Consider the following 24,287-nt stretch of genomic DNA (forward strand, 5'->3'; position numbering starts at 1 on the left):
CCCAAATGAACACACAGACGCTATATTAGTTATAAAACTGTTGGCCAGTGACTAGGGCTTCTTATTGGCTAGCTCTGTCTTAATTATTATCCCATTTCACTGGGAGGCAGAGGCAGGCAGATCTCTGTTAGTTTGAGGCCAGCATGGTCTACAGAGCTAGTTCCAGGACAGCCTCTCCTGTCTCGAAAAACCAAAAAAAAAAAAAACAACAACAAAAACAACAAAACAAAAAACATACATACACACACACATATATGTATAAACCCATTTGTATTAATCTATGTATTTCCACGTGGTCTTGGTTAACCAGAGAATGCCTGGACCTGTTAGTCCTTTGGTGGCCTACATGGTGACTCCATCTGCTTACGTCCCAGAATTCTCTTTGTCCTAGTCCCGCCTATCTTCTTGCCTTATTGGCCAGACAATATTTTACTCATCAGAGTAAACCAATCAGAGAAACATATATACAGAAGGACTCCCCCCATCAGTACTAGCTGGTTTTGTGTGTCATAGCTAGAGTCGTCAGAGAGAAAAGCCTCAGTTGAGGGAATGCCTCCATGATATCCAAGCTGTAAGACATTTTCTCAACTAGTGTTCAATGTGGGAAGGCCCAGCTCAGGTGGTGCCATGCCCGGGCAGGTGGTCCTGGGTTCTGTAAGAAAGCAGGCTGAGCAAGCTATGGGAAGCAAGCCAGTTAGCAGCACTACTCCATGGCCTCTGCATCAGCTCCTGCTGGTGCAGGATTCTTTCCTGCTTGAGTTCCTGTACTGATTTCCTTTTGTGATGAACAGCAGCGTGGAAGCATAAGCTGAATAAACCCTTTACTCCCCAACTGGCTTTTGGTCATGATGTTTTGTTACAGCAATAGAAACTATAAACAAGACAAGTTGGTACCAGTATAGTGGGATATTGCTGTGACAGACCTGACCATGGTTGGTGATGGTTGTGAAAGAACTTTTAGAACTTTTGGGCTAGAGAACCCACTAAGTGTTGAGTGCTTTGGGAGCTGGGAAGATAAGAATGTTGAAGGCAGTGCAGGAGATGGAGGCCTGGCTTGTAAAGTTCCAGAGGGAAATTGAAAAGGCTATCAGGGCCTTTTGCTGCCGGGTGTTGGTGGCTCAGGCATTTAATCCCAGCACGTGGGAGGCAGAAGCAGGCAGATCTCAGTGAGTTTGAGGCCAGCCTGGTCTACAGAGTTCCAGGAGAGGCTCCAAAGCTACAGAGAAACACTGTCTTGAAAAAACAAACCAACAACACAAAAAGATTGTTTAAGACCAGCTTCACTGAAGTGAAATCTTCTGGGGTGTTTCCTAAGAGCACAGAGAAGCTGTGTTCCAGAAATGGCCACAGTTGTACCTTGTGCTGGCAGCCAGACTTGGTAATGTACAAGCTTACCTAGCTAGTATTGATTTTGAAGGCATGAAGGGGTCATGGAGAGCGGCTAAGGCTTGACACTGTTAGGCCAGAAAAGCCCATTAGTTAAGGTGCACTCACTGGCAGTTGAAGGCCTAGGACTGAAGGGGCCATGCAAAGAAGCTGAGGCTTGGCACCATGAAGGGAGCCTGTGAAAGACTATTGTTGAAAGAGCAGTCCAGTTGCACAGAAGACTCCTGAGTTTTGGAGGTGTCAGTACCATGGGAAGACTGTCAAGAACAGCAGCAGCAGTGAGTGGAGGCAGCCCAAGCCTAGAGGACAGCTGAGTGCTGTAGAGGGCAGAGCCAGAGAAGTGACCCAAGCCATCTGGAGGAGTCTAGAAGATTGTGAATGGATCCCAGACAGTGAACAGTTGGAATTTGGTTTTGCTTTGATTTGTTTGCAACTGTGCCCTGAGTGTTTCCTCTTGAAGTAAGGGAGTATTATACTGGAGCCCACAGTTGAGAGACTTTGAATTTGAAAAGGTTTTGGATTTTAAATGGACTGGCTATTTTAAAAGGATCAAAGTGGGGTATTTTTGTTTTTGTTTTTAAGGTTTATTTATTATGCATACAGTATTCTGCCTGCATGCCAGAAGAGGGCACTAGATCTCATTATGGATGGTTGTGGCCCACCATGTGGTTGCTGGGAATTGAACTCAGGACCTCTGGAAGAGCAACCAGAGCTCTTAACCTCTAAGCCATCTCTCCAGCCCAGAACCAAAACTTTAATGTGTTTAAATATGTAGAGATTGTGGGATTTTTTGAAAAGTTATTTATATTTTTAATGTGAGATCTTGGGGATGGATAAGGAAGGAAGGGGTGTGGCTTTGATGTGTTTGTGTCAAGTCAACAAGTGGACAGTTGTTCTGGCTGGTTATGTGTCAACTGGACACAAGCTAGAGTCATTAGAGAGGAAGAACCTCAGTTGAGGGAATGCCTTCCATAAGATCCAAGCTATAAGGCATTTTCCCAATTAGTGATCAATGGGGGAGGCCCAGCCCATGGTGGAGATGCTGTCCCCGGGCAGACAGTCCTGGGTTCTATAAGAAAGCAGGTTGAGCAAGCCAGTAAGCAGCACCTCTCCATGGTCTCTGCATCTGTTCCTGCCTCCAGCATCCTGCCCTATTTGAGTTCCTGTCCTGACTTCCTTCAGTGATGAATAGTGCTGTGGAAGTTTAAGCTGAATAAATTCTTTCCTCTCCAACTTGATTTTTGGTCATGGTGTTTGATCACAGCAATAGATACCCTAACTAAGACATCTTTCAAGGGCTGCATCCCTCAGGAAAACTTTCTGGGGAGGGCTCTTTTGGTTTTGTTGTTTTGTTTTTTGATCTTACTACATTGTCCAGTTGGCCTCGAACTCTTGATCCTCCTGATTTTGGCTCATACCTGTTAGAAGGATTAAAGGCAAAAATCTCATGTATCTTCTAGGGCACAGCTTGACTATGCCCGCTGTGTACAGTCTCCAATCTATTCTCACTACCTGTCCTAACAGCTACCCACGCTTAGATGAGCTGTTGGTTTTCTTGCATGTTCATGGCAATGGCTCTTTTATATAATAGCTCACATTGCCCACAAAGTTTGCTTGAAATTCATTCTTCTGTTATGAGAGACAAGTGTCTGGTGAAGAGGGGGAGAGGGTTCTGTTAGTCAATGTTGGGCTATTCTATGCCTCACCAGATAGATACTTTGACATGTCTGTGCTATTCAAGTGCATGAAACACATAAATGGGTTAACAAGGAAACATATGAAGGTCAAGGTAATGTAGGAAGAAGGCCTGCAAGGTCCCAAAGGCAGCAGCTGCCTCAGAATGGTGTCTCGCAGGCTTGGTCCTGGATTTCTCTTCTTGAACGGTGGGAAGTACCTCTTGTCTATTCCCCACTGGCTTCAGGTCAGAGTGATGGAGCAGAAGATGCAACCTGTGGCAGCTGCTCTGGAGGGCTCTGTGGCTGTCCCTCCTGAAGGCATGATGAAGAGAGAACACATTTTCTCCATCAGAAGACACAGCAAAACCACGCAAAGTTGGCAGCACCAATCCTACCTTCTTCTGTGGGCAGTTTACCTACTGGAAGAAAGACCATCCTGCCCTCAGTGGACCTATCTTCCTAAATGGTCCTCATCCAACCTCCCCTTTGTTGGTTTTCCTTCTTGAATCTTACACGGTGGTCATATTTTTTTTTTTTTTGTTTACATTTCAGGATTAAAAGGGGTGCTTTTGTCCCAAGATCAGAGCCAAGGTAAGTACAAATCACTTCTAAATACCACTGTACTAGAGATTCTAACCAGTGCAATCAGGTGAGAAAACAAACAGAACATGTCTAGACTGGAAAATAAGACACAATCCTGTATGAAGCTCTCAAGGAATACAGAAAACAATGACTAGCACTAACTAAAGAGTCTGCCAGCAATGTTATAGGATACATAAGCTGTCAACTGCATTTCTATATAGTAAGCAATGAACAACCTGGGTATGAAATCAGTATTTCTACCTACACTAGCCTAAAATACTAGCACGATTCCTATCAAAATTCCAGCAAGGTATTTAACAGACCTAGACAACTTGTCATATGAGATTTGTATAGTAGGAACTAGATTAGCAGGCACAATCTGAAGAAAGAACAAAGTGGGAAGAGTCCTCCACCCAAAAGGCTTACTGTTTAGCATAGTTATCAAGGCTGAATGGTGTTTGTAGAAAGAGGCTCAGAGATCAAAGGGGCAGAACAATAAACCCACATGGCTCTGTTCAACTGACTGATGACGGTACAAAAGCTATTCAGTGTCGGGACAGTTCTTCAAACTGCACTGCAGGAATTAGAAATTCTTGGGCAAAAATAAGCCTAACCCTGGGATGTGGCTGGCTTGAGTTGAGACTGCTTAGCACCATCTAGGTTTGATCCTTAAACCAAGGGAGGTGTGGAGTGGGTGACACAGATTCCTAAATCTCACAGCTCAAACAAAGGAATACCTTGTTTGATAACTTAAACACAGAATGCAAAATATAAAACTTAGGGAAGGAAGAAGCAGAGACAAGGGCTGACACAAGGCTAGATAGAGATGGAGTTCTTACAAAATATCAAACTCTGTGTGAGAATCAAAACATTGCCTCACCGAGCAGCAGGCAACAAGGGTTGCTAAGTGAGGCTCAGGTGTCTAGGAGGCACAACAGCAGGCTGTGGCTGGGAGTCTGGCTTGATCGAGGTGTATAACTTGCACAGATACTGTCACCATAGACCACTTGGCTTAAGTCTCATGAACCTCCCTCAGAAACAATGCAAAACACATACTGAGCAAACAAATAACTAGTCAAATGCAACGAAAGGCAAATCCAGGTCATGCAGCACAGACAGTTTCTGTCTCTTCAGGGGACATTCTCTCCACTCCATCAAGCTCCATGCCCAGAACTATGGGTCCCAAGAGGACAGGTAGCACATGCTCGAAAAGTCTCACAGTTGAGCAGCGGTAGTAGCGTGAATAAAATACTCAGAGACAGATATTGGGGTTCAAGATGAAGATCAGAGAAGCAAAGCAGCCAGCAACTAGGGAGCTCTCACTTCTACCAATGCTCAAACTGAAAGGTGATCCACTGAACCTCAGATTGCATCTCCAGGCTGCACTGCTCTCCACTAAGCCTCAGAATCTTAGGCTGCTCTCTGAGACTGCTCTCCCTTATATACTGTCTAGTGCTGGAATTAAAGGCATGAGCTCTGTTTCTCTTTTAGACTGATTCACTCTCTTGTGGCCCTGGTAGCCTTGAACTCACAGAGATCCATCTGCCTGTGTCTCCTGAGTCCTGGGATTAAAGGTATGTGTCACCACTGCCTGGCTTCTATGGTTGTGGCTGGCTTTGCATTCTGATCCTTCAGGTAAACTTCATTAAATCATAAATGATTTATCACCACAAGCAGTTCTGAGAGAAAACTCAGCCCAACCACAGTGTCTCCTGCACCTCTCTGGGAACAAAGTAGCCTCTGCTATCCAGAGACTTGGCCTGCCCACTTGCAGGTTCGGAAGTCTCTGGAGACCAGGTCCATTTGGTGATGGCCATTTTCACCGAAGCCTCTAAAAATACAAGACAGGGTTCCAGGTTCTACAAACTACATGGACAGCAGTTAGAGACACAACTGGAAACTTTCTTCACAGGTTCCCCCAGTCCACTTTATACAGGTTCAGTCCAGGAGCCCGAGGGCTGTCACTCAACCCTCCTTTACCCCATTACCACCAGGCCCAGTGAGAACTCCTCAGAAGACCAGCCCTGGCTGCCTCTGTCCACCATCAGCACACAGTCCCTTGCATAGATTCTTGCCATAGTCCCACCTGCCTCTCTTATTCCATCTGCAATCTCCAGCCTGAGAAGGGTTTTAAAGCAGTTAAACCAGTGCCCCCAGCTTAGAAGTTGAAAGTTCTCCCTCTGGCTTACAAGGTCTTTCTGTCTTACAAGGACCCTCTGGCATGGGTCCTGCTCTCCAATCCTTTCTCCATCTACTCCTCCTCTTTCCCTTTCTTCCTGGTTCCTTTGATGGTCATTCTTGTTCCTTCCCCTGATCATTTCAGCGAGAGTGAATGCTCTGTCCCAGGGCTGACTCCTGGTTACTCAGGTCTTGGCTCTGTCTTCTCAGAGCAGATTCCCCATACCCCACAGCCTCCATCTCCATAGACACCTGTCACAAAGTGACATTAGTTACTATCGTGAACCTAATGACATGCCCTCAGCCCTTCAGAGTTGCTTTGACTTGGGTCTTGGATAACCAGACCCTTGTCAACCTACATTGATCTGTCTTTATATGGAACCTCTCCCTGGCTACCTCTGGCCAAGCGCCCAGCTGAGACCATCCCTGGAGATATCAGCCAAATGCTATCTGCCAAGTGCACTCCTACTAGACCATAGAACAGTGTTTACACAAAGATAGCTGGGCAGTGTGGCAGTGTCCATCCTAACTTTACCGTCTGGTGGCCTTCATGCTTGCTCATGTAGTATTCCCTCTTCCAACACAGGCTCTCAGAAGCAGGGCTTTGCCTGCCTCACACATCATTGTAAAGTCAGTATAGAGGAAGTGTTGAACACTTTTGCATCCAGTTTTCATAATGCCCTGGAAAAGTTGTTTGTTCATTTACTTCTCTCTCTCTCTCTCATTGTATAATTGTGGTAAAAGAGGCTCGGATTACAAAACTTATTCAGGAAATGGTAAGGGTCCAAACTCAAATGCAGCTTCATCTGACTCCATGGCCCTCATCGGAAAGAGGGCAGTTACAAAGTTAGAAAGTCGGCCCCATGTTGAAAGATGAAGGTAAATATTCTGGATGTGGTAATCATATTTCGAATCATTTAAGACATGTACCATTCCTCACAGACATTGTTAAAACAATGTTCCCTCAACAGAGATTGTCATAAACATGGGATCATCGAATGGAGAACTACTGTGTCCCTTTAAGCTGGAGTCACAGTGGGCAGTCAAAATTGACTAAGGAACAAAACTGTCCTGCTTTGGTTTTTATTTCTAATTATTTGCCAACACTGAAGGAAGCCTTTTAAAGCCACATCGGCACAATTTCTAGGTGACTTAGCATTTTCTTGGTCCACTGAAAGAAAAAGCTTCCAGTCTTTGGGGTTTCAAGGCTCTCCCAGCCTTCCAAGACACATCTTGGATTGTGTCATTTCTGACTCTCAGAAAACCCCCAGTGATTGACCTAACAGTCCATTCTTTTTTATTTTTATAATTACATTTATGTATTTATTGTATGTGTTGTATGTGGGTGGGTGGGTGGAGGTCTGAAGACAATTTCAGAAATAGGTTCTTTCTTTCTATCATCTGGGTCTCAGAAATTGAATTCAGGTCATCAGTCAGACATGGCAGCAAGTACCTTTACCTGCTGAGTCATCTACCTAGTCCTACAGCAGACCATTCTTTCCTGGTATTTTGGAGGGTTCAGCAAAAAAAAGAAACAAAAAGTCAGGACCTTTATGGACATGAAAATACTATGTATTTCTCCATAATATTGATGTAACTATCAGCCTTTGTTATTGGTTAGGGGAGATGTGCACAGAAAATAAAATAAAGGCTTATATCTGCAGATATCTGGGGAAATGTGGACATTACTTGGCAGGGAACCACAACTTGACCAGCCTAGCTTCATCTAAAGGTTAGTATACTCATTGCTGCTTGAACACTTTACTACAAGCAATGAAGAATAGTTGTGGGTTAGATCTACCCATGTGACTTTGGCTGCTAGGTCTGAACCTGATGTTGACTCTGTATATTAGGTTTATGAGACTGTCAAGGACACAGCTTGTTCGGTCCACTTTGCATGCACTGTACCAGGCACAGAGGCAGAAGAAATGGTATAACACTTCACACTGATGTCTCTGGAGCACTCAGCTGCTGTGCGGAGCCTCAAGCCCGACATCCTATTACATTCTCACACAACCCCGGGTTTTCTCCACTTTATAGATGAGAAGGCTGAAGGTTTGAGGCCAATAACTCGTGGAAGTTATGGAGACACAGTGCTGGAGCTGATGTTCCACACACAGAAAGAGTAACCTTGGCCAGCCTGCTGCTTCCTTTGTTCCCCTGAGAACAGAGAGCATTTCTTTTACTTTGGGCTTCCCTGAAGAAATGTTCTCCATCAGAACAAACATCTGAGACCTGAATGCCACAGTTCATGGCATCAGACTGCTGTTCTCTGCTATGGCGATGCTTTCTGCTAGTACGGATCCAAGCAGGCTCCAAGTCATCATGGCCATGCTACCATCCAGAGCCAAATGTGAACTGGAGAAACAGACCCATGTACTTGCTTCTATTTTCCAAATTATGAGCTCAGTTAGTCAAGGTAAACCAGATAGGGTGCTTGAACCTGTAGAGAAGACCCTTTCCAAATGAAGGGGGCCAACACACCCTCTCCTTGGGATGGTGCATCTGTAAGGTGCCTTACTTCTCACCTTACATCCCTACACATGTGCTGGAGCAGGAAGGCAGGCACAAGAGTACCCCCTTAAACTGAGAAGAGAATGGCTAGGTTTTCTTTCCTTATTCTTTCGAGACAGGGTTTCTCTGTAGCTTTGGTTGCTGTCCTGGAACTTGCTCTATAAACCAGGCTGGCCTTGAACTCACAGAGAGCCGCCTGCTGAGTGCTGGGACTAAAGGCACACGCAGAGAAACCCTGTCTTGAGAGAGGTGAGAGGAAAACACTTCTCAACCACTACTTCTGTATCTATTGCTTAGAACAGAGCTTGGTATATAGAACAGATTAAGTAAACATTTGTCTTGTCTTCCCATTCTTTCTAAGTATTTATATAAATGTTTAAATCCACGAGTCTTAACACAGGCTAACCAAACCTAATTTTTAGTGTTCTATATGAAGGATTCACAAACAGGATTCACAAAACTTGAAATTGATTTTACCTGTATTTTATATATGCCTAAAGTCTAAAACACTGTTCTGACTGCTTCAATGCCAATGCCAGCCACACAGAGAAAAAGGATGTTTAGAGTTGTTTCTGAGAAATATCAGGGAGCTCTAGAAAAACTGAAAGTTAGAAATGAAACTTACAGCTATGTGGGAAACTCCACATCTAAATTCTTGAATTAGCTCAATGTAGGAAGCATTCTTCCTTTGGGTAGTTCACAGGGATCCTGGGATCAGACCACAGGTTCAGAGAGGTCCTAGCCAAGCCAGCCAGACATTCTTCATAGTCACACTTGGTTGCAGTCCATTAAGTCAGTCTCTGCACCTATGGAAATGCCAGGTGTTGTAAAGACAGGCCTGGGTAAGTGGCTTAGCTGGTAGAGTGCGTATCTAAAATGGTGAGACATTGGCTTTGATCCTCAGAAGTATAGAAACCAAGAATGGGAATTTATGCACCCAGGAAGACTGGAAATTTGGATTTTCTGTTACACATCAAGTTCCAAGACAGAGATGGCTATGTGTCTGAGAGAGAGAGAGAGAGAGAGAGAGAGAGAGAGAGAGAGAGAAGGAAATAAAGAAAAGATGTCATGCATGAAAAGGTCTTGTGAGGACATAGGGAAGAACCCTCTGCAGAGCAAAGACAGGCTTCAGGAAACCAACCCTGCGAGCCTTTGAGCCCTTGGACTCGCAGCTTCCAGAGCTGGAAGCCATTGTTTAAACTACCCAGTCTGTGACATTTTGAGTAGCAAGAACAGTCTACCATGAGCATGAACAATGGTGAGGAGCAGAGAATACTTCTTCTTGCACTTACTTGTCTAATGTCCATGGACTCCTGAACATTGCTTTGTACTTAGAATCCTTATAATAACCACCTTTGCTTCAAGCAATCTCAAATGTTCTTTTAAGAAAATAACACATTGAAGTCTAGATAGCTCAGTTAACCCCTGAAGTATAGACACTTTAGTTTTTAAAATTTATTTTTACTTTGTGTGATTTGTTGGCATGTATATTTATGTACCATGTATGTGTCCAGAGCCCTCACAGGTCAAGGGTTATCAAATCTCCTGGAATTGGAGTCACAGACAGTTGTTGGGCACCAGTAGGTAAAAGGACTAAATAAGGGTCTTCTGGAAGAAAAAGCCAATGCTCTTTATCACTAAGCCATCTCTCCATCCCCTAAAAATGTAAATACTTTAAGTCATTTCCAATGAGGACCTAGGGCCCATTTACTTTCATTTCCATCCTTAAGTTTCTCACTATGGATCAAGATAAGATATACAGTTGAAAGTGTTAGGAAGTTTGGAGGTTCTCTCTTTACTACTGGGGTAAAGTATTCTCAATATTCTCTAGCACTTACTTCCTATAGTGAAATTATTTGCTGCTAATAATAAAAATCCCACAATTACTGACACAGAGCGACAAGATACCTCTCAAGATGACTCATCTGCACAAAAAATGCTTCTCTCCACACTAATCTTTATATTCTAGGGTAATATCCCACTGGCTTATTGGGATTGGTATTATTATTATTGGCAGGTTTTTGTTTTTTTTTTTACAATCCTAAATTTTCTTATTTGTGATACTGGGGTTCAAACCCCACCCCTTACTGGACTCCTTGGGTTGTGGTTCTGAGAGCTGCTACTTTTGCTTTTCTCCTCTTCCATTTTTCTCATCTTATCCTCCTTTGTTCTTTCCAGCATGTACTGCCTATGACCTTCCCACTGGCTAGCTACTTGGTTAAGTAGGTCAATTCTGCAATGTCTGTCATGCAAAGGCAATATATGTAAGGGTGTCTGAGGCCCTGCTAGGAAAATGCCGGACTTACCTTGAGAAAGGTAAGTTCTCAGCTCATTAGTTCTTAAAGGTCTGATAGCTGGGTTTGTGAATATGTTTATCTTTGGCAAATGTATGTGGGGGGACTAACTTAGGAACATTGGAAGGAAGTTTCTTTGTTTCTTTCATATTTCTTAGAGATGCAACACAGGGCCTGGGTCATACTAGGCAAGAAATCTACTACTTGATTTTTAAAGACAATGTCTTGTGTGCATGGTGGCACACACCTTTAATTCCTGCACTTGGGAAACAGAGACAGGCAGATTTCCAAGAGTTCTAGGTCTATGTATTGTGTTCCAAGATCTTCAGAATGAGTATATACAGACAAGGCTATACAGGGAGACCCTGTTTAAAAAAGAAAAAGAAAAAAAAAAAAAGAAAGAAAGGAAGGAAGGAAGGAAGGAAGGAAGGAAGGAAGAAAGAAAGAAAGAAAGAAAGAAAGAAAAAAAGAAAAGGAAAAAAAAAAGCAAAGTCTCACTATATACTCAAGTCACTATACAGTTCAGGCTAGCCTCCAACTTGTGATCCTCCTGCTTCAGTACTGAGTTCTGGAATTACAGTCATGTACCACCATACCTATCAGAGAATATTTTGTAAAGCATGAAGATGACCCTGGGTGATATTAGCCAACCAACTGAAAGATTTCCCAGACTAAATAAAACAAATCATGCCAAATCCAAATTACAACACTTTATTGCAGCATCGGCAAAGGTCAGATTTGTGAAGCTGGTGAAGATTGGGCAGCATTTCCAAGTGAAATGTTACAACTTTACAAGTTTTGTTTCTTATTGAAATCTACATGCAGAAACTGAAACATGGTAAAAGAAAGATGCAAAATAGAAAAAAAGATGTAATCAAGTTGTAGCATACAGATGTGTTCTTTAACTAAATTACTATGCCTATTGAAAGCAAATGAAAGATACCTATCCTAATAAATTAACAGACTGTCAGAAACAGACTAAGAACCCTCATTTCTACTGGGGGAGGGGAAGGGGGGAGAAAACAAAATGAAACGAAACAAAAGCAAAGTAAAAGCGCTACTTGTTTCCATATTTTGTTTAGACACAGAGGCTGTAAACCCATGAAGGTCAACAAAATACTCTGATCCACTTCTTGTTGTCCTTTGTTCTTCTGTGACATGCTCACTGGCACGCTTTGTTTTCAATGATACTTACAATGGGCTCAACTACATCCCCGTTCTTAGGCTGGTATCAGACTTTTCTAAACCATCTGAATTAATGCTTTGCATATTAACAGTCTTCACATTTTCTTTCACTATAATAGGCAATTTTACATCACTGACTCTGATGGATAAAACAGGTTTTTCCTCCCTCATCCCTTGTTCCTTCGAAACAAACTCCTTAACAAAACCCTTCCTGGTGGCTTATCTGGCATTTGTTTATCTTTCATCATTTTGTTGTCCTGCATGTAAGTTTTTACTAGAAGATTTTACTGCTTGCTCTATACTTTTCTACTGTAGTCCTGGAGCCCCCAAATGTATCTTCTTCCAACATGGGATGTTCAATTCAGAGACACTGTAACTTAAATCAAGTTTAAAACTCAAGTTCATTTCCCCCATACCATTCCCATCTCAACTGTGTCTTCTCCGGCTCAGTCATCTCATTGACGCTCTTCCTGGTGTAACTGCTCAGTAGTCAAGTGAACCTTCTCATTTCTTGACACCATTCTCAAGAGAAGATTAACCCTCACGTGATTTCCATTACAAAAGGCCTTTCTGCCTTGTCTGGAAGCGTCGGCTTGTTCCGGTGTTGGCAGAGGCTGGTGTTTCTGCCTCTTGGCCCCAGCCTGTCCCAGGTTTAGATTCGCAACTCTCTAGACCGACATGCTGAGATGTGTCCGCTGCTCTCATTCAATTGCTGGAGGACTCCACTATCCACAACATCAGATACAGGACCTAATGAAATGACACGTGCTGCTGGATCAACGTCTCCTAAAGGTACAAACAGGGTGACGTTAAAAACTTAACCACTGCAGGACAAAACTGGGGCAAGAAAGAGTCAAGTTCCAGCAATAATCACCATGCACCAACTTCTCCAAGTGAATACTTACTGAAAATCATACATGTCCTCCATAGAAGGTGCAGCTCCTACACCTTCTCTGCAACTAATTTGTCTCCCACCTTCTCCCTCTCCCCTACTTTTGATATGGTCATAAGTAGCCCAACCTTCTACGCATTATGAAACTTGCTGATTCCCTGGCCTCACATTTCCTGTCTCCAAAACTGAGACAAACTTCCGCTGCTCAAGCCACTCAATCTGTTGTACTTCCTCAAGGCAGCTTGAATTAACTCCTACATTATGTTTTACAAACTTTCAAAACATAAAATAAAAACATGGAGAAATGTATCCTGAGCTGTTATCTACCCAGAAATAAACTCCCAGAATTGAACTAACTGAATGGGGAGGAGGTGAGAGAGAAAATCGACACACCATTTCCTGAAAACAAGAATTCAAAGATGCAAAGGTCTCTCCTGAAGTAAACACAAAGCAGCTGTCTAAAATGGAATAAGTGAGTGCATGAGAGGAGGAAATACTAAAAAATCTCTGTAGACAGACTTTTAGTACAATGTCACTCAACTAGCTATAAGCAAAGAATTCTCGTGAGTGATTCTAAAAGCTGAAAAAAGTATTTCTAACGCATACCTGGGTTAATGTTATTCTAGAAGGTATACTATTTCATTATAAACAATAAAAAAGTTCCTAAATGGAGTGTGCTGGAACAACATATTCCAGTCTGTGTACTGCAATTATGAATTGAAGGCTTTCCTGAGTTATACATAGGGAGACTCTGTCTCAAAACAAACAAAAAACAACCCCCCCTCCACCAAAACAAACAAAAACCCCATGGGCTGGGGGTTTAGGTCAATGGTAGAACACGTGCCCAGTTGGGCTAATTACCCAGTAGTGTATGTCTCTGTCTCTCTCTCTCTCAGGGGGTATATAATAAAAGTTGTAAGCCTGCTGTCCTGGATGCCTGGGAGAACTAAGCTTGGGATGGGATTACTTAAATCAGCCTAGACAGCATAGCAATGCCCTGTCTCAAAACAACAAGGGTAGGCAAGATGAATTTCAGTACATAATTGATGTACATCAGCAAAATGTGAAAAGCTCTGGAATAATCCATGTGAAATTGAAGCATCTCGACATCAGTACCAACACTTTCCGAAGACACCACAGTGTCAGCTTTCAACACTAACAGAACAGAAAGCAACTTGTTCTGCACTACTGAAAAATTTAGAAAATAGTTTTACTTACAGCACCTTACTTCATTCAAGGTAAATGCCTGTAATTATTCTAAAGGGCTGTTAATTTACATTCCTTTCAACTCTTGATTATGCCTATCGAATCCCCCGGCAAAGATGTTGCAACTACTTCAGTAACCAATTTAAAAGGATATTTCATTTAACATGGACTGTCATGAATATTAGTAACTGACTTTAAAAACAACCTGTCAACTTACCCCTTTCCTACTTAAGACAACTGTTGATGCCACATTCTTTTCCGGTGTTAACTTGTAGTGAAAACTAAAGAAAATAAATGGGAACCAAACCACCAGATTTCATCCTATTTCTTTTTCTCCAAGTAACTACATGTCTTCATTTAGAACTTAAAAAATTTAAAGCTAGAGACCACTTGGTACTCTAAAAGGCTCAACACCTCTTGTTTACATGCTTACCTTTTTTTTTTTTTTTTTTTTTTTTTTTTGGGGTGTGGGGGGAGGTCAAGACAGGAGTAGACTTTCTCTGTGTAGACCTAGCTGTCCTGGAACTTACTATAGACCAGGCTTGGCCTCAAGCTCACAGAGATCTCGAGAGTGCTGGGACTAATGGCAGCACCACCACTGCCTAGCACACCTACATCTTTAAAGCATTCATTATACTTTACAGAGGACCTATAAAAAGATTTTATGTGAATGTTTTTGTCTGTGTGTATGTACATATATGTACCATGTACATGCCTGATCTCATGGAGATTAGAAGAAGGCATCAGATGCCCTGGAACTGGAGTTACAGATGGTTGTAAGCTGCCACAGCCAAACTCAAGCCCTCAGAAAGAGCAATAAGTACTCTTAACCACCAAGCCAAGTATTCTCCTGCCCCATGCCACCCTCACCCTGCCCCTTTAGAGACAGGGTCTTATATATCCCTGGCTGGCCTGGAACTTGCTATGATCAAGCAAGCCTTCAATTCCCAGAAATAACACCTGTTTCTGCCTGGCTAAGTACTAGGATAAGCATGTGCCACCATGATAGGCTCAGAGGGCCATTCTCAAAGATGATGGATGTGTTGGCTAGTTTTATGTCAACTTGACACAAAAACTAGAGTTATCAGGGAACCTCAATTGAGAAAATGCCTCCATAAAATGGGTATTTTCCTAATTAATGATTGATGGGGAGGGCCCAGCCCATTGTGGGAGGTACCATCCCTGGGCTGCTGGTCCTGGGTTCTATAAGAAAGCAGGCTGAGCAAGCCTTGGGAAGCAAGCCAGTAAGCAGTACTCCACCATGGCCTCTGCATCAGCTTCTGCCTCCAGGATTCTATCCTGTTTGAGTTCCTGTACTGATTTCCTTTTGTGATGAATAGCAATATGGAAGTATAGGCCAAATAAAACCTTTCTTCCCTGTCTTGCTTATTGGGTATGGTGTTTTGTTGCAGCAACAGAAAACCCTAAGACAAGTTGGTACCAGTGTAATAGGGTACCTTTGTGACAGACCTGACCATGTTTTGGGGAGGCTTTTGGAAGGACTTTAGAACTTTGGGCTAGAGAAGCCACTGAGTGCTGAGAGCCCAGAGGGATGGTCTGTGGGAACTTGGAAGATAATGTTGAGGGCAGTGCAGAGGACAGAAGCCTGGTTTGTGAAATTTCAGAGGGAAGTTTAAAGACTCCAACAGGTCCATTTGCTATTTTGATTGAATATTCTGTGGTTCTGGTTAGCTGGGCCTGGAGTCAGCTATGATTAACAAGATACCAGAACTATTAAAGTAAAACCTTTGCTTTGCTGGGATACTTGACACTGGTCAGCTGGAGGTGAAAATTTAGTGGTGATTAAGAAGAGATCAGCTTCACTGAGGTGACATCTTCTGGGAAGTGTTACCTCAGAGTCAGAACACAGAAGCTGTGTTCCAGGGATGGCCATGATTGTACCTTGAGCTGGCAGCAGAACTTGGTTGTGTTAAGAGTCACCAGGTGGTACTGGTTTTTAAGGCATGAAGGGGCCATAGAAAGCAGCTATGAGAAACTAGGAGAGGCCACTCACTGGTGAAGGTATAGCCTCAGTAGCAGTAGTAGGCCCAGGAATGAAGGGGTCATGAAGAGAAGCGGAGGCTTGGCACCCTGAAGAGAGGTTACTGATGAAAGTGCAGCCCATTTGCAACAGAGATCCCAGCAGTTTGGAAATGCCAGTACATGGGACAACCACCAAGGACAGCAGCAGCGGTGGAGTGGAGGCAGCCACAGCGGAGAGGACAAGCTGTGTGTGCTGCAGAGGGCAGAGCATAGGAAGTGACCCACAGAGGAGGGGCCCACACATTAGCTGCTGTGTTGCTCACACAGCTGGAGTTGGCTTTGCTTTGGTTGTGACTGGGCCCTGGTTCTTCCATCTTGAAGTAAGAGAGTATTTATTTAATTTTGATTTTACAAAAGCCCACAGCTGACAGACTTTGAACTTTTTAAAAGATTTTGGATTTTTAGAGAGACTGGATATTTTAAAGAGACTGAAATTTAAAAGCTTTTGAATTTGTAAAGATTATGGGACTTTTAAAGCTATTTATGTTGTTAATGTGAGATCCTGGGGATGGATAAGAAACAAAGGGATGTGTTTGTGTGTCAAGTCAACAAGGGGTCAGTTGTACTGGCTGGTTTTGTGTGTCAACTTGACACAAGCTAGAGTCATCAGAGTGTCAGCTGAGGAAATGCAGCCACAAGATCCAGCTGTAAGGCATGTCCTCAATTAGTGGTCAATGGGGGAGGACCCACCCCACTGTGTGTGGTACCATCCCTGGGCTGCTGGTCCTGGGTTCCATAAGAAAGCAGGCTGAGTAAGCTATGGGAAGCAAACCAGTAAGTAGCACCCCTCCATGGCCTCTGCATCAACTCCTGCTTCTAGGATCCTATCCTGTTTGAGTTCTGTCCTGACTTCCTTTGGTAAACAGCAACATGGAAACATAAGCTGAATAAACTCCCCTTTTCTCCTCAATTTGTTTTTTGGTCATAGTGTTTGACATAGCAATAGAAACCCTAACTAAGACAATATATTAAGTTAGGGTTTTCTTTTTCTTTTTTTAAAGTTGTGGGTTTGGATTAAAAAAAAAAAAAAAAAAAAAAAGCCACAGAAGCTAGCTGAAGAGTTATGACTCTCACAAAGAAAGGATACAAGGAATGAGCTTGGAGAAGACTTGGAAAAGTGATTGGACATGGATGGTATTAAGTCCCCTTTCTATTCAACTAGTATTTACTGAGCTTATGTTAGATTCCAGGGAGTAAGTGCCATGTAGGATATAACAAGTACAGATAAAACACAATCCTTGCCTATACAGCAATCTCCTGGGGGAATGGAGACAAGCTAACAGGTAATTACGTCATGGCAGCATATCTTTATTTACCTAGGTCAGTCCTGAAAATACCAAGGCAGGCCCTAAAAGAACATAGTTACCAGGGATTGGGGATAAGCAGGCTATGGCTTCAGTGAGAGGGAGAAAGGAATTCAGTTAACCAAGAGGCCAGCTTGGCTGAGAATATGAGAACAAGAAGTGTTAACCAAGTTGTGTAATCCAGAGTTTATACTATAAGCTCAGCATGAAGGACCACTGAGGGGCTTTAAGTAGAAGGGCTCACAAAGTCTGTATAGATTACATCTCAGAATACTAGGTACCAATAACTCTCAAGAGTTGGAATAGACCGCAAAGTTGATGAGAGGCTACAACAGCAATCAATCTACACTTGAAATTAGCTAAAAGAACAATGTTGCAAGTACTCCAGTGGTTCCTTGATCTAAAGTTTGTTTTGTTTTTTTGAGTAGTCTTAGCTGACCTAGAACTAGCTCTTGTAGACCAGGCTGGCCTCAAAGAACTCAGAGATCCACCTGCCTCTGTCTCCTGAGTGCTGGGATTAAAGGCGTTTGACACCACCCGGCCCTTGATCTAAATCTTGGCACTCAGGTGGAAAACATAGGCAAAAAACGAGTTACTTAGTAGAAGAATCTAAAAACTAATTTATTATGTAGACGAGGTAATTGAGAAAGGGATGAGTGAAACCCCAAACTCCTTTACAGTGTAGATAAATGGGGTTGACTATGTTAACTAATCTGCAGAACACAGTGGGAGAAGGGGTTGGGCCAGTGCATACAGTAGGTTTGTCTTATAAACAACAGAGTTGAATAGTCAGAAACTCAAGTTCAAGGTATGGGTGTAAGAGTTCTGGATTGCAAGTGGACCACAGCAGGGATGAACTGTCTCCAGAGAACAGAAGGCAAGGAGAAGGCTGAGGCTGAGTCCAAGGAACACATTTACTGGCAATCCATGCTCATAGGGCTAAGGGGATTGGAGAGAAGAAAAAAATTAGACCCCAGAAGTCACAGAAACCAAGGGATGGGTACATAAGGAAAAAAGAGCCAGGTGTAGTGAGAGATGCCTTTAATCCCAGCCCTCACGAAGAAGAGGCAGGCAGATTTCTGAGTCCAAAGCTGGCTTGGTCTACATAGTAAGTTCCAGGCCAGCCAGAGCTACATAAGCTACATAGTAAGACTCTATCTCAAAATATGTAAAATTAAAGAATAAAGTAAAAAAATAAATAAAAGGTGGGAGGGAGGGATGTTGGAGATGGCTCAGCAGTTTGGAGCACTTTTTTTTTTTTTTTTTGCAGATGACTCAGATCTGATTCCCGGCACCCATATGGTGGCTCACAACCATCCTTAACTCCAGGTCCAGGAAATCCAGTGTGTCTTCTGACTTCCTCAGGCACCAGGTATACATGGTATATAGATGTACAATAAAATTTAAAGCAAAAAAACTTTCAAAAACAAAAAACAAAGCTTATACTATGAGGGTGACTAAGACAATACTCAAGAGGCAGGAAGGGTTCCCTGTAAAGCTTCAGTGAAATGGCAATGGTAAATCATAGCCTTACTTTGAAGAAAGGAAGAACAAACAAGGCTACCTCCTTCAATGGGGGATTCAAAGGCAAATGAAAGAATGTTAACACAGAATTTTTGAAAGACAACTACATAACACCATCAGCAGACTAAGAAACCTGACTGGAAAGATGGCTGCTCAGTGGTTAAGACCATTGACTGCTCTTCCAGAAGACCCAGTTTCAAATCCCAGCACCCACATGGTGGCTCACAACTGTATGTAACTCCAGTTCCTAGGGATCTGAAACTCTCACACAGACATACATGCAGGCTAAACAGCAATGCACATGAAATTAAAAAAAAAAAAAAAGCACAAGTGTTTTTAATGCATTTTTATATTTACATATCTATTTCCCTATATTTTATGTTTTCTATTTCCTAGGAAAAATTTTGTATCTTTGTATTCTTTCAAAACAATTCAAACAAACAAACAAACAAACAAACAAATAAATAAATAAATGACTAAGCTGAGTGTGGTGGTGCTCACCTTTAATCCCAGCACTCAGAGGCAGAGGAAGGTCTGAGTTCAAGGCAAACCCAGTTTACAGTGAGCTTTAGGGCACTGAGGGCTACACAGGGACACCCTCTCTCGAACACCCACCTACCCCCACCAATAAAACAAACCCATTCCCCAAAACAAGTAGGGAAGAACTAACTTTCAAGTATTTGTAAGGTCAATTTTCCATTGGACTCTAGCCTCGAGGGTATGAACACTGTTTCGTTCTACTTTTTGACAACCCAACAAATAAAAACAATAAAAAGACATTACTTTGAGTTGAGAACATCTTGTATACTGACAAGAACACCTGAGAAGTTAGCCTACCAAATGCAAATGTCAATATTATGGTAAATATTAAAATTAAAAACATTGTAACAGTTCTGGTTTCTGATGATGTTACAAAAGGGATACATCCGTATTACAGCATACACTTTAAAGAAAGTGAATAGGCAGGAAACTAATAGTTCTCATCACCTCTTAAGCTATTTTGTATGTTTAGTACTGATGTAACAGTAAAATTAACTATATTGCATCTAATCCTAAACTCTTAATTTGTTCACAAAAACACTAACAGAAACCCTTGTGAGGAAGAAGCAAGTGAAAGCTGTTTACCTCCCACCAGTCTTAAAGATTAGATCTGCATTAGGTGCTCCCTTTGGATGTTGGTAACGAGGTCGCCGCTCACGATTGGTGTTGGCTGGAGCTGGGCGCTGTGCAAGAGACTGCAACATTTCTGTGATTAGGAGCAAAGGGAAAAATGCTGTTAGCTCTTGTAAATATGTACTTCTACAAACACACAAAAGACCAGGGAGATCCAGTTCATTGGCATTTATATGTAGGTAGCAACTTTCAGAAAAGAACATTATGTAGGCTAATGATTATGAAGTATTGAAAGCATGAAAAGGTAAAGCAAGTAACAAGTTTGATAGCTACATCTAAAACACTCTAGGACAACCTAGGGGTGTTGCTTCTCCTCAGCCACTTTCCATGTTTTTTTTTTTTTTTTTTTCAACAGGATCACTCATTAGGATTTGGGCATTGCCTATTCCTTGAGGTTGGCTGGCTAGCAAGCCTCAGGGATCTGCCTCCCCAACACTGGAGTTGTTACACATGTTAATAATCACCACACCTGTTTTGTGTGGCACTGGGAATTTCAACTCAAGTCCTTATGCTTGCATAGTAAACATTTTACAAACTGAACTTCATAGCCCCAAATTTCCACATTTTTGTTTTTGTTTATATTGGTAATATTTATTTTTATAGCTAGGCATGGTGGTACATGCCTTTAATTCCAGCACTCAGGAAGCAGAAGCAGGTGGCTCCATGAGTTTGAGGCCAGCCTAATCTACAAAGCAAGTCCTAAGATAGGACTACACAGAGAAATCCTGTCTTGAAAAACCATCAAAAAATACTCATTTTAATTGTGTACATGTGTGAGTTATGTGCACATGAATGGCAACGGAAACCAGAGGAGTTGGTCCCCCTGGAGTTGTAGCTACAGGAAGTTTGTGAGCTTCCAGATGTAGTTCCAGGTAATCAAATTCAGGTCCTCTGGAAGAGCAGTATGTGCTCTTTACTGCTAAGCCATCTTTCCAGCCCCTCTACAATGTTAGCAGGTTTCTTTCTTCTTTTTAAGATAGTTTTACTATGTAGCCTAAGCTGTCCTCAAATGTTTGGTGATCTTCCTGCCGTAGCCTCCAGAGTGATGGCACTGTAAGCCTATGCCACCATTCCTGGCCTATAAATGATTACTATTATTTTGTTATTACTTATACTATCTTTAAAAAAAAAAAAGATTTATTTATTTACTATGTACACAGTGTTCTGCCTATACACCAGAAGAGGGTATCAGATTTCATTATAGATGGTTGTAAGCCACCATCTGGTTGCTGGGAATTGAACTCATGACCTCTGAGTCATCTTTCCAGCCCACTTATAAATTATTTTATACCTTGATAATCTTCTTGTTCTTGCCGTTCATTGATATCTAATGTGAGCTTTTTCATTCTCATCCTCTCTTCTTGTTCTGCTTGTTGCTGGTTCCAATGATTTGCAGCAAGTTGGGACGACATGGGCACATTAAGAATCTTAAACTGGAGGAAAAATAACATTGGAATCACAAATAGCCTGACAAAACAGTGAAGTAGAATTAAAAATATTAGTTTAGAAAACAGTATTAGTAGGCTGGCCAGTGGTAGTGCACACCTTCAGTCCCAGCACTTGGGAGGCAGAAACAGGTGGATCTCTGTAAGTTTGAGACCAGTTCAGTCTACACAGTTAGTTCTAGGACAACCAAGACTACACAAAGAAACCCTGTCTCAAAAACAAAAACAAAACACCAAATAACACCCCCCTCAATAAACCCCAATCTATCCTTTACTGTAAATCAGATCTGTCCAAATGATACCTGTATTATTCTAAGAAGAAACACAGCCAATTGGCAGTGAATAGTAACCAGAAGGCCACTAAGTTTAACTGACTTCATGAATAGCTCACACCATCTATAATGAGATCTCTGGAAGCAAACACCTGGAGACAGGACAACTTTTCATTCTGCAGACCCATGATATGTGAACAACTTTTAAAAGGCTTTTATAAAGCAAAATAAAAGGCAAATTCCTTACATTTTTACCTGCCTCCCAAACCACATGAGGCAAATCTGACCCTCCTTCCGCATTCTGAGTACTTTTTCGATTTGAAAATGAGACTGAAGCAACTGATCCAGAGGTCCAGATTCCTTTCTTGGAATGCTGGTTTTAACCAAGATGTTTCTAGCTTAGGAATACATATGGCAGACAAACTTAGATAAAAATCTAAATTATGGTTCATGGTTCCATGGGAAATTTTTAAAGTAATCTGTGCTAACCACCTAAGCATATAACCTAAAATCTCTGTTGCACTACCCTAAGAGACCTAATGTATGACTCTAGATCAAAGGCATGATCACTCACTGAACTTCTGGAGCATGTGTCAGTAACAGTGAGGACTGAGGGTGTTTTAAACTGGATCGTTACTAGCTGCATTTTATAACTACATACATACATACATAAACACACACACACACACATATACACACACACATATATAGAGAGAGTCAGTCAGTCTTAGGTTACAGTAAATAATTATCCTAGTCAAAACACATAAGAAATCATAATTCTTTATGGGTACTGGTTGCAAAAGAATGGTTTGTTTTCCAGTATTAAGTTAAATATTCTTTGCATTTTTTAAGCATTCATTTTATTTGCATATTTGCTTGTGTGAAAGAAAGAAGAACGTGATGGATTCCTCAGAGCTGAGTTACAAGTGCCTGTGGGATTCTGGTTTGTTGGAACCAAACTCTGGTCCTCATGATTGTATCAAAAACACTGAACTAACTGTTGAGCCATCTCTTTAACTCCTACTTTTTTTTCCCCTTCAAGATAGGGTTCTTTATGTAGCCCTGGCTATCTTGGAACTCACTCTGCAGACCAGGTTGGCCTTGAACTCAAGAGATCCACCTGCTCTGCCTCCTGAGAACTGGGATTAAAGGTATGTGCCATCGCTGCCCAATTTACTTTGTATTTTTAAAAACAAAATATTCAAATAACAGAGCTATTATGCTAAAATATTTTAATGAGCAAAATATGTACATGTAGACATTAATTGTTGATACTGTTTTTCTTTTACTTCTTCACCAACTCACTTCAGTGATATAATTTTTCTGCAGATGATGTCACTTATTGTAAGGTTTTTCTAAACAGGAATCTAGTACACAAAGATATCTTTCACTGAAGTGAAGAATTAAACATTGCTATATAGCAACAAATTTCATGCTTGAAGAAAAGCCATTGCACCAGAAAGCCAACACCCAAAAGCTAAATAAAAAAACAAAAATCAGAACAAAATACACTTATTCAAACCACAAAATACCATGATGCCTCTTCAAATAATTTTCCTGAAATTGGATTTCAAATTAATGACCCTGTTTGAACCTCTGAGAATTACAGATGTGTATCACCATGCCTGGCCTTAAGGTACATCTTGATTTAATGTCAAAGCCTACAAGCTGTATACAGACTAAACAGCATGTACAAGCTGATGACAATAGATTTTTATGTGTTCCTGAATATAATAAAGAGGAAAACTATTGCACAGCTTTTCTTCTGAAAAGATATTTCTAAGCTTACTTTTAGTTAATAAAACTCAAGATCCAAGGTACATGCCAAAACATGAATAGCTATGCAGTAATGGGAACCAAGTAAAGATTTTGTGCATTGTATATGCTTTAAAATGCTAGAATTAAATGCCCTTTTCAGACTTTTTTTTTTTTTTTTCTTTGCCAAGAAAAGCCATTGGTATGGGTAGGGGATATATAGGAGAATAAAGGAGACCTAAAATGTGATGACTAAGTTTCTTTTAAAAAAAAAAAAAAAAAAAAAAAAAAAGTCTAGCTCAAAAAAACTAGCTAGGCCCAGGGAAAAAAAAGTCCCTGGTTAGAGTGGTAAATTAGCAACTCCAGGTAACTGAAAAGTAGTTCCTGCAAAGATCTGGATATAACACCTAATTTAGGATTCTTTCAAAATCGGCTCTCACTTTCTTGCTTAGAAACTGAGTGAGCACAGAAAGCACAGCCCTGATGTACAGGCAGAGGGGTGGGCCTTTTGACAGCACAATGGACGGAAGTGTTCGACTTTGACATGTTAATTTTAATGTTAGTCTTGTTGTAAAGTCCTTGCTGGCCCTATTATGTTGCTATTATTGAGACTTTACGAACCAGCAAAAGAATGGTATAATCTACCATGATCCCTTATCTAGTTTTTCTTTTTGGTTTTTTGAGACAGTTTCTCTGTATTGCTTTGGAGCCTGTCCTGGAACTAGCTCTGTAGACTAGGCTGGCCTCAAACTCACAGAGATCCACCTGCCTTTGCCTCCCAAGTGTACCACCAATGCCCGGCAGTCCCTTATCTAAATAAACAAGAAAGTATGGACAAGAACAGAACTACTTAGGGCT

General features: G+C 41.7%; 1 protein-coding gene across 5 annotated transcripts in view; it reads right to left on the bottom strand.

The window, feature by feature from the left end:
* Positions 1-11,325: 11,325 nt before the first annotated feature.
* Upf2 (UPF2 regulator of nonsense mediated mRNA decay) overlaps positions 11,326-24,287 on the bottom strand; it is a 106,624-nt gene continuing 93,662 nt past the window's right edge. For 3 of the 5 annotated variants that reach the window (XM_051194881.1, XM_051194879.1, XM_051194880.1), the window contains 3 exons: positions 21,249-21,390; positions 19,910-20,030; positions 11,326-12,601 (listed from right to left, as the gene is read on the bottom strand). In XM_051194881.1, coding sequence (XP_051050838.1) covers positions 12,592-12,601; positions 19,910-20,030; positions 21,249-21,390 — 273 coding nt within the window. In that variant the 3' untranslated portion in view covers positions 11,326-12,591. Of the gene's footprint in view, positions 12,602-19,905; positions 20,031-21,248; positions 21,391-24,287 lie in introns of those variants that run through there. The other 2 variants (XM_051194883.1, XM_051194882.1) reach the window with 1 other exon arrangement.

The sequence above is a fragment of the Phodopus roborovskii genome, unplaced genomic scaffold (genome assembly GCF_943737965.1).
Source record: "Phodopus roborovskii unplaced genomic scaffold, PHOROB, whole genome shotgun sequence".
In the NCBI taxonomy this organism is placed as follows: domain Eukaryota; kingdom Metazoa; phylum Chordata; class Mammalia; order Rodentia; family Cricetidae; genus Phodopus; species Phodopus roborovskii.